Source organism: Priapulus caudatus, unplaced genomic scaffold, assembly GCF_000485595.1.
Source record: "Priapulus caudatus unplaced genomic scaffold, Priapulus_caudatus-5.0.1 Scaffold367, whole genome shotgun sequence".
NCBI lineage: Eukaryota > Metazoa > Priapulida > Priapulimorpha > Priapulimorphida > Priapulidae > Priapulus > Priapulus caudatus.
Window position 1 is genome coordinate 162,749 of NW_014577428.1, and position 10,293 is coordinate 173,041.

General features: G+C 41.3%; 1 protein-coding gene across 1 annotated transcript in view; it reads left to right on the plus strand.

The window, feature by feature from the left end:
* Positions 1 to 10,293, plus strand: part of LOC106809605 (RNA-binding protein 42-like) — a 44,362-nt gene that overhangs the window by 4,065 nt on the left and 30,004 nt on the right. The window contains exons 2-5 of the mRNA XM_014812741.1: positions 2,176 to 2,323; positions 3,867 to 3,939; positions 4,126 to 4,272; positions 5,562 to 5,764. Of these exons, the coding sequence (XP_014668227.1) occupies positions 2,176 to 2,323; positions 3,867 to 3,939; positions 4,126 to 4,272; positions 5,562 to 5,764 (571 nt within the window). The remainder of the gene's footprint in view (positions 1 to 2,175; positions 2,324 to 3,866; positions 3,940 to 4,125; positions 4,273 to 5,561; positions 5,765 to 10,293) is intronic.

Sequence of the window (10,293 nt, forward strand, 5' to 3'; positions counted from 1 at the left end):
AGCAAGTTTCCAAAATTTTCTGGGGGAGGACCCCCATACCCTCCCGCCTGTTTTTCGCCCCCCCTTTCTTGGAATCCTAGACCCACCACTGAACAATTACATATTTTGGGAGCAGAGAAAAATGAACAAAAATGTCGCCTTTTCGCATGGCGCCCAAAACAAAGATTGCAGAGCTGAGAGGTAGGGGAGCCGTAGGGTGTGGAGAGGGAGGCGGAGGAGCCAGTGAAATATTAAGTCATCCACTATTTTGCGCAGTTCGCTGTTTTTGGCCCCCGTTGTTAAAAAATCCTGGCTACGCCACTGTTTTTGGGTGTTTTCTGATTATATTATTATGTGATTGAAAATAGGAAATTTGGGGATTTTTTTTGGGACAACCAGAAATTGTTGCGGACAACCCGATTTGATGCCGGGGTTGTCCGCAGGACAACCACATTTTTTGTCTTATTTCGAGCACTGAAATGTATAGGCAGAAATGCAGAATTGTTGCAGAAATGAGAACGGCTTGGCCTATGATATTCGGTATATATAGCGTCATGATAAGAAAAGCCGACCAACGCAAAATTTAAGGTCACAATTTAAAGTGTATTAAGGCAAAAGACATATTCTAGACATTCTCTGAAGACATGGCCTGACGGAGCCAGTGAAAAACTTTTGTTTCAGTGGTAGCCTACCGTTTTTATGGCTTTATTGAACACTTGCATATATGCAAAAGTAGAGCCGTATGAGCGCGTTTAGTTTTAGTTTTATGTTGCATAGTCAGATTAACCATGCAAGTAGCACAGATAGCATCACAGCTGCGTCACATGCTCATGATAGCACATGCTCGATGTAGAGGTGCCACTTAAAGGCTCACAATGCGCATCCAAACACTAATTTCTCCAGTACTAGACTAGCAAATACTTCGTGTCATGCATAATCATACTACCTTATGGCAAAATAAACTCTAGATCCTCCCATTTCAATGCGCGTTGTCTTATAAAAGGTATTTTGAAAATACCTCCAATGTTGTTGAAATTCTCCGATGTTGTTGACAGTTTCCCCAATCCCCAAGCAACCGTGCAGCGGTGCTGCGGTACAGCTGTACGGGCGCAGCAAAGATAAAAACATGTGACGTCACGTCACCACTTCGAAGCTATTTTGTTTGGCAAACAGTCGGCGTTTGCGCCAGAATGCCAGTTTTCTCACCTCTTTCTTGTGGGTTTTAAGCAAACGCGCAGTGAAATGGGAGCAACTAGAGTTTATTTTGTCATAAGGTAGTGTGATTATGCATGACACGAAGTATTTGCTAGTCTAGTACTGGAGAAATTAGCGTTTGGATGCGCATTGTGAGCCTTTAAGGGCAGCACTTGTCACGAGTGCATGACCCAAGTGACTAATAGGAACGCGAATAGCACACTTGAACGCGAGCCACCTATCAACATTAGGTGCTATTTGCAACCTGGTTTCTTGGCTTTGGCTGGAGTGCGCCGCTAGTGGCCATAGCACGTACAATCCAAGATTGCCCAAATTAGCTCGCCAAAATGATTAGGCTGCTCGCCTGTCTAGTAAAATAAATGGGCCTTAGTCGGCTTGAAAATGCCCAAGTTGTGCACCTTAAAATTGATTTAATAAAATTCTTTAATTGCAAAAACAAGTAATATTTTCCTTCTCTCTAGACCAAGTGAATAGACGTGCTGAGTAGCTCTGAATTATTTACAAGTCTAGACGTTACTATGACTCTGTTGCAGGCATGTACGTTTGTGCTTGATTTATTCAAATAAATATATAAAGCTTTGGGTTTAAATTCACTACCTATGACTTCGCCCATCTTCACTTTCCAACATCACTAAACACGTCGACGTTCGACTTCTGAATCACACCGCTTGTCATATATAACAAGTGGCATGATTGCTTCCTCCGCGAACCTAGACGAACGCGCAACGTAAGGAATATGACAACATTAGACAAGGCAATGAAACGGAGCAGGGTGTCATTTTGACATTTACAAAATATTTACTTGTGATTACTGGCTTTCTGGCCTATGCCAATAGTGTATATATATTGTGCAATCAGTATTTATATATGCTTACTGGTTTGACAACAAACCATAGGCCTATTACAGTAACTCTGAAATTTGGAATACAAAATAATTATATAGCACTGCTTTTAATGCTATTTGCCATTTGTTCATTTTAGATTTGAGAAAGAAATATCATCTCCTTCTGACATCCCTCTGCCTCCTGGGGTGATTCTGTCTTCACCACGACCTCCACCAGAACGTGCGAGTGGCAAGAACAATGATCAAGCTAATCGGCCAATCATTAGAGCTTCAACTTTTGATTTGGTATATATATAAATAGTGTAAGAAATTAGTGGCTGCCCATTCACCGTGGCAAGTACAAATATACTATGAAATGGGATAAACACATAAAACACTGACTAAACACATAAATGGTGCAAAACACACGGAGAGCCACGGACTATAACAGATCAAATTAGCAGCTAATTATAGTCCGTTGCCAATATGCGGATTGCCGCGTACATGCACGGACTCACACATACTAACCATGGACTGTAAACGGACTGCTGCTTAATATAACTGGTGTCTGTGTATTTTGCACCATTTACGTGTTTAGTCAGTGTTTTATCCATTTATCCAAATTCATTGTGATACTCAGGCAGGTGAAAGTAATGCCTGTTCAAACAAATAATTAAAAGTAGGAGTGATGTACCATTAAACTTAGCCCTACCCCTACTAACCCTCCTATCTGCAGAAATCAACTCTCAATCTTTACTACATACAGCTATCTATACAATACCTTAGTACTGACCTTTCAACAATGTGGGGTGTGCCTCTACAAATGCGATTCTGAGGTAGTATTATGCGTCTTGTCGTCTTGGTGGATTTCTGCAATCTGAGTGCCTGTATCATAGGAGGGTTTCTGTTTACATGTATGTATACTTTTTTATACATTTTATATTTAAGGTTCTGTTTTTAGCTCACATTGCCATGGGGCGTCGTCCGTCGTACGTCCGTCCGTCTGTGCGTCCGTCAACAAATTGCATACAGTTGTTACTCCTATGGGAGAGATGTGAACGTCCTATTTTGGGGCATGCCAGTTGACCTACTTTCGAGCCACGCCCACTTTTTGGCAAAAATGGAAATGGCCATAAGTCAGTTCAGGTTCAATGAATTTTGCTCATTTTTGGCATGTGAATGAATAAGGACTGGCCCCAAAACATATCACAGGGGTTTTGATTTTAACTATACAAATTAGGTAGATTTTGGCAATTTCACTATGCATTTCAGTGTCTGCCTACGGTCAACAATAACTCAAGAACCGTTTGACCCACATGTTTCAAATTGCAAATAGTTGTTACTCCTATGGGAGAGATTTGAACGTCCTATTTTGGAGCACGCCAGTCGACCTACTTTCGAGCCACGCCCACTTTTTGGTAAAAATGAAAATGGCCATCTAGATTCATTCGATTTTGTTAAATTTACCTACCTACCTACCTAATCATACCTACGTGTAATATTGTGTTTTAGGTTCTTTGTTACAATAATTTGACTGGAATATTTTATTGCTTTTATTTGCGCGATAATCGAAAACCAAAATGGCGATCATTTAGGCGTAGCGCCATCTCTCGCCCAGATTTCAGACTTTCAGATCTGAAACATTTATTTTCGCATCAAAACTAACCCTGAAACAAAACTGAAATTTCTGTTAGTATACAACAGGGAATAAGGACATTTGATCACATTTCGGTCCATCATAAATGAAACACTTGCCAAATTTTAAATATTATCTCCCTCTTCTATCACACCCAAGGTGAGCTATAGTGTCATTGACACTTTCATTAGTATATATGTTTACATGTTTCAGGTCGCCGAAGAGCTGAAAACACGCAATACACAAAAGTTGCTATCGTCTCCTCCACCCCCACCACCATCAATGGGTAAATTTACTTAAAATACATGATAGACTCCATGTCTGTTGATATCTGCAGATGGCAAAACATCACATGAACTCACCGGATTGTATTACTACTCAAGGCATGTATTATGTTCGCAGCCACTATGTTCATGGACTTTTTTTTCTAGAAATGTGTACATTATAAAGCTGTCACTTTTATTATTGGCAGGTGGAGTAGTTACGCCATCTCTACAAGGGAGTTTTCAATCTATACCTAGTAATACACAGGTTGGACATGTGCAGTCTCCTCAAAGCTCTGCAATGTTTGTTCCACATCAGCTTCACCATCGGACCCAACAGCCACCAAGACTGCCAGGTAAAGTGAACATGGTGATGACAGGCACTTTTTTCGGAAATGGCGCCACGATTGTAACACGGATGCCTTTATTTCTTTCTATCTGCGCAGTTAAAAAAATTGCATTTTCCTGTGCTATTATTGAAATGTTGTTGCGTAAACACAAGCGTGGGTGCTCAGTTGGTGCTTCAAGAAAGAGGTGGTATTGGAGAAGAGTGTGCCAGATCTACAAGCAAACAATGGCAGCCTGGATCAATGGTTTGGTACAGCATACATTTTTAGCAATATTGGTAAGACATCAGTGTGTAGAGCAGGAGCACAACATGCAACCGATGTACTGCCAACACCGTTCTTCTGCCATTTACTTATGCAAGAGCTCGCCTACTAACTATGTTCAAGTAGTGACTGGGAACCCACACCAGTCACGTGATGCAAACAGATTGCTTCCAACGTTTGCTGTAATGAAGTGTCGGTCACTCCTAAACAAGGTTGATGAACTGGCTCTCTGGCCAGTCAAGTACAGTGTTGGAATAGCTGCGATAACAGAAACCTGGCACTCACCTACCATGTCAGAAGAAGAGTTTGATTTAGGATAAAATTTGCAGTCTGTACAGGGTATTAGGGGCTTGGTGTCAGTTTGTGTTGTTATCTGTGTATAATGTATGAGCAGTTTCTACTTTGTTTGTTTTTGGTTTCTTTATAACATTTTAAACATTTTCATTAATTCACATTATTCAATCATTAATCAATCCTTCATAGTTTTGACAATATTATTTGGCTTTGAAAACATATGTCATTTCTTAATTATTCTGGCTGCTTTTGTGCTGGATTAGCTTACTATGAGTGAGAATGAAACAATAGTTCATCGGAATAAAATTTAAGGAAGTAAAAAATGCAGCCAAGGACAATCCGTTTGAGGAATATAGCTTTTAAAGAAATATGATTTACTTGATTATATCAGTACAGTTTTTTTTTTCTAAAAGGATTGTGCTAACACGTTTTAAAAATGTACATGTTTGCTATATTTGTGTCTTGACGCCATGACAGAGCTTGAGCAATATTGGTTGCTGTATTCGAAGCAAGTGCATGTTGCATCGAAAGAATGGCAAAATTGGTAGTATAATGCAACAATTCAACCATAAAAAGTGAACAAACATTTTATTTTTGTAGAATTTTGCAAAAATTAAACAGATGTGTTATATATGCTCTTGCTATTTATGCAGAAGGAATCGCTTTAGATGGAAATAAACTAATTTATCCCTAGGTCTTAAATGAACCTACAGTCATGTACTATTTTCTGATTTCTTCAGGTCCTTTCATGCATGGTCCAGCAAGACCTTTTGAGGGATCTAGTGGATCAAGTGCTATGGTGCCTGGCAGTAGTGGAATGCCTTCTGGCCATGTTGGTCCAAGAGGATCATTACCTGGTTATGGATCGAATGGGCCACCGATGAGACACATGGGTCAAAGGCCTGCCATAAGACCTCCAGGAACTTATAACATCCCCTCAAAGGTGAGAGGGGGGTTTGTATGTGCAGTTAGTGCCATGAACGGATATTTCCTTTTAGGTACTGTCTTCAAATGACAGGTAAAACATGTTTGAAACTCTGCAGAACCAGCTGTAGGTGATATAATATGTCAGTACTAGCAGGAGTTAAAATGTCTCAATTTTTAGCTCATCTGACATAGTCAGATGCAGCTTGTAGAATCGCATGAGCGTGCGTCCGTCCGTGTGTCCGTCCGTGCGTCAACAGTTGGGCACAAATCTTAACCGCTTGACGTACGGTCACGATATTCGTTGAGGGGATCGTCAAAACAAGTTTGGATGTCGAAGCTGGGGGTCAAAGGTCAAAGGTCAAGAGGTGTAAAAGAAGGGGGAACATTCCCTCCTTAACTTAAGGTATAGGGTAGGAATGCGAGGAATTGGCGGCACACAATCTAAACGGCTCGACCTAGGCTCTGTGATAGTCGGTGTGATATAGCATCATGGTAAGAAAAAGCATCACTGTGACTAAATGGAGGTCACAGGTCAAAGGTCAATGGGCACAGGGCAGATTTTAGACATTTTCTGAGGACATTGTCTGACGGGAGCGATTGAAAAACTTTTTGTCTTCAAGCGGTGACTAAGCATTTTTATGGCTTTTTGAAAGGACCATGCAAATGTACTTTCTGCTGACAGGCGAAGAGTAAGTGTCAGATAACCTTTTGAGGCCTTCAAGAGGAGGGTTAAACATTGATTTGTTTCTCAACTGCTCGGTTGGCGAGTACCTGTCGTTGTGAAAGCTCCCATTTTACAATGAAATTCCACACATAACTCTTACTTGAACAATGGCTTACTTAGGAGATTAATGAGATGACTTGTAATATATGAGAATTCTGTAGTGTACATTATGAATAGTTGGAATACAGTACACTAGCAGCTCAAATAGTTTACCCAGGAGTGAGGCTGCGGATTTCCCAGACTTAATTTTCTCATCAAATTTTAGCACAATATAGATGGCAAGGTGTGTACGTTCTTGAGCTTATTCGGTCCACTAATCACTGGCCTACCTTGTACTGAAATTAGTTTACAGATATTTGCTATCGTATTGCTGTAAATTGTAATCTTGCACGAGCTGCTCTGGTTGTATCAACCATTGAGCTATTTTTTAACGAGCCAGATGTGCCTCGCAAGGAGTTTAATGTACCTTATTACCTGACACCATAGAACGCACGTTATGTATAGTAATAATATGGTAATTATTTGCTCCTGCTTTTTGCAATCCGTCGTCACACTGACAGCTGCCATTGCTGCAATGTCTTGGCTGACCGATGCAACGATGCCTTTGATAGCGGCCCGCCATCTATCGGAATTTTATTACACTAGTTTGAAGTGTTGTTTTTTTGGGGTTAGAAATGAACGTATGTATAGGACGCATGTATGCACAAATGAATTTATCAGCAGAACACCAGACACCAGATGAGCCCTGTCGCTCTGCGGCACTTGTGCGGGTTCAGTGAGAATACAACATTTACATGAAATTTTGTGTAATGTACATTTCTTTCAGAAAGTGAGTGCTTTGTATCAAAATGTTACTGATAAATTCGTAAAAAATATGGACAAATTTATAATAAATTCGAACAAATAAAAAATTTCTTACTAAGGGTAGCGAAATGGGTCTTCTCAATGACCTTACTAGGCTGACGTATTAATTTATATGTCTATTCTTATAAACGTTCTCCATGCTGTGCTGCATTGCTCATAATCTAACGGCTCTCTAACATCATGCCATTTGTTAGTTTGTTTTTGCTGATAAGTGGCGTTGGTGTGAGATATAGATTTCTATATGAGTATAGTATTGTTACTGTGAGCGTGCATCGGCGCTATGGAACCCAAAAGTTGCAAGAAATGCCACTGGATAGCAGGAATATGATGTTGAGTGCTGGGATTTTTTAAAGTGATAAGTTTCAACTGGAACTGCGCCATGTTTTTTAGAGTTTACCATTCCTCTGTATAGCCACTGGCAGCAGGATCAAGTTTATCCCAAACCCACTCATATTATGTCTATATATAAATATTACATTTAGATATGGAAATAGTATTGATGTATTGGTGTTGTGTAAGCTTGTATGAGGCAGATTTGATTCTGCAGCCAGTGTATATTCCTGTATATTTTAATGTATTAATCTATTGGTATAAAATAATGGTTTTTTAGCTCAGCTGACGAAGTCAGATGCAGCTTGTAGAATCGCATGAATGTCCGTCCGTGCGTGCGTCCGTCAACAGTTATGGCACAAATCTTTACCGCTCGACGTACGGTCTTGATATTCGGGACGTCGGGGGGGATCGCGAAAAAGACTCGGGATGTCGAATTTGGGGGGTCAAGGGTCAAAGGTCAAGATGTGTCAATGGAGGGGGAATATTTCCCCCTTAACTTAAGGTATAGGAGGAAATACGGAATTGCAGCACAAATCTCAACGGCTCGACCTACGCTCTTAATATTCGATGTATAGTGTTGTAGCGTTCGCTTGTTGAGAGAAATATTATTGGATGGTTACTTTACTCCACGTGATAGGGCCACCTGGTGGCGACTGCGAGAATAGAGAAGAACGAGTCTGTGCTGTTCCTATTGAGGTCGTTGCCAGCTTTCCAGTGGTTCTCATGGCCGTACAGCACTGCCTTAGAAAATCTGAAAGCATGCGCAGACCCAGTGCATCCCTAGAATTGACCTTGGGCCAAGACTCTAACTTGTCCCTGTAGGCGTTAGAAAGCACAAAGGGATCTCCGTAGCGTTTTTCCAGTGCCTTCTTCGCTGCAGAGTAGGCGATCTCGTCACCAAGCAGAGAAAACCCCTGCACAAGCTCCAAGGGCTGCCCCTTCAGGTACTTTAACAAATAATAGAACCTGTCTTCTGGTGGGATCCCTCTCTTTTCGATGAGGAGGTCGTATCCTCGCTTCCAGGCTGGGTATTGAAGAGAATCCCCACCGAACGCCGTAGGTTCTGGGAGGGGCAAGCGACTCATCTTCACCTGGTCAATCAGACCTGCCGTCAACAAGTTGCTGGTCTGATTATCTTGAGTTGCAGGCCTCACATCCTTGCCTGATCGTCGACCCAACTTTGACAGTTAATTATACTTTGTGAACGAGGAGACCTGTTCGAACGTTTAGCCCTGGAGGAGGCTGAATGAGACCCGGCAACGGAGTCTCCCTGGAGAATGAGCAATCTCTCATGTGTTTGCTTCATCAGCGTCGCGTGTTCTTCCTCCACCTCTTCGATCCTGTCTAGACTTTCGTCTTCCATGTTCGAGGTCGTTCTCAGCTTGGAAAGAGACTCCTGCGCTTCCGTGACCTTGTCCACTGCAATCTGAATCGTATCACGTTGCTGCTTTATAGCCTTCATATAATGCTGCCTTATAGATCTTCATCATCAGTCAGAGCGACCCTCAATTTGTTGGCTGCCTGACGCCAACATCTAATCTTTTTCCGAAACTCTTTCTCCATCAACTCGATCTGATATTGGAGTCCGCTCTCTGATGGCTTCGGATCTGACCTTGTTCTTTGAACTTGGTCGTCTGCAGACATGATGAGTGTCGCTCTCGAGGAGTAAAGTTTTCACTGGAAGTGTCTCTGTATTTGAAACGTATTGACATTCCGTTTTATTGACATTCCTTGACATTCCTTAACATTCCTTCCGTGAAAACTGTAACAAACAGGAAAGTCAGGATAATAAATTACCCCGTACATGTCACGATACAATACTCTGGCAAAAAAGGTTTAGTATTTAAGAAATAACTGATAACTGTTCACGTTGTGTAACCTGTTTCGTACACAGGACAGGCCTTAGCAACCTATGGCAATACACAAGCTCAAATTCTGCTTACAAATAATCACGCACTGTGCTTCACTGTAAAGCCTGACCTTGAGTGGCTTTGTATAGACTTCACGCAAGTGGCTGTAGTCTATCAACCGCAGCATTACAAGTGCTGTAATTCACCAAACTTAAACAACTATCCGTATCTTGCTAAGCGGAACTAAATGCTATATGAAATTAACCACTGCAAATGAAGACTGTAACGTTTATACATTGAACTCAATGCTAGCATATTGAACGTTAGATATCGAACATAACATATTACATATGAATACTAACGTTTACATATTGAACCCTGTTCCTACGATTATGTATGAGTCACATGCTTTACTAACCTTTTTGCCTCTACAATGAAGTGAAATAAACAAACAGAAACCCCCAGTGGAAAGGATTCCACTGGAAAGCTGGCAACGACCTCACTAGGAACAGCACAGACTCGTTCTTCTCTATTCTCGCAGTTGCCACCAGGTGGCCCTATCACATGGAGTAAAGTAACCATCCAATAATATTTCTCTCAACAAGCGAACGCTACAAGTGTGATGGAGAGGAAACCCATCACCAGCACGTAATTGGAGGTCACAGGTCAAAGGGCATTGAGGAAAGGTCAGATGTCAGGAATTTTCTGAGGACATGGTCTAACGGACCGAGTGCAAAACATTTTTGTTTCAGCGCTGACCTATCATTTTTATCA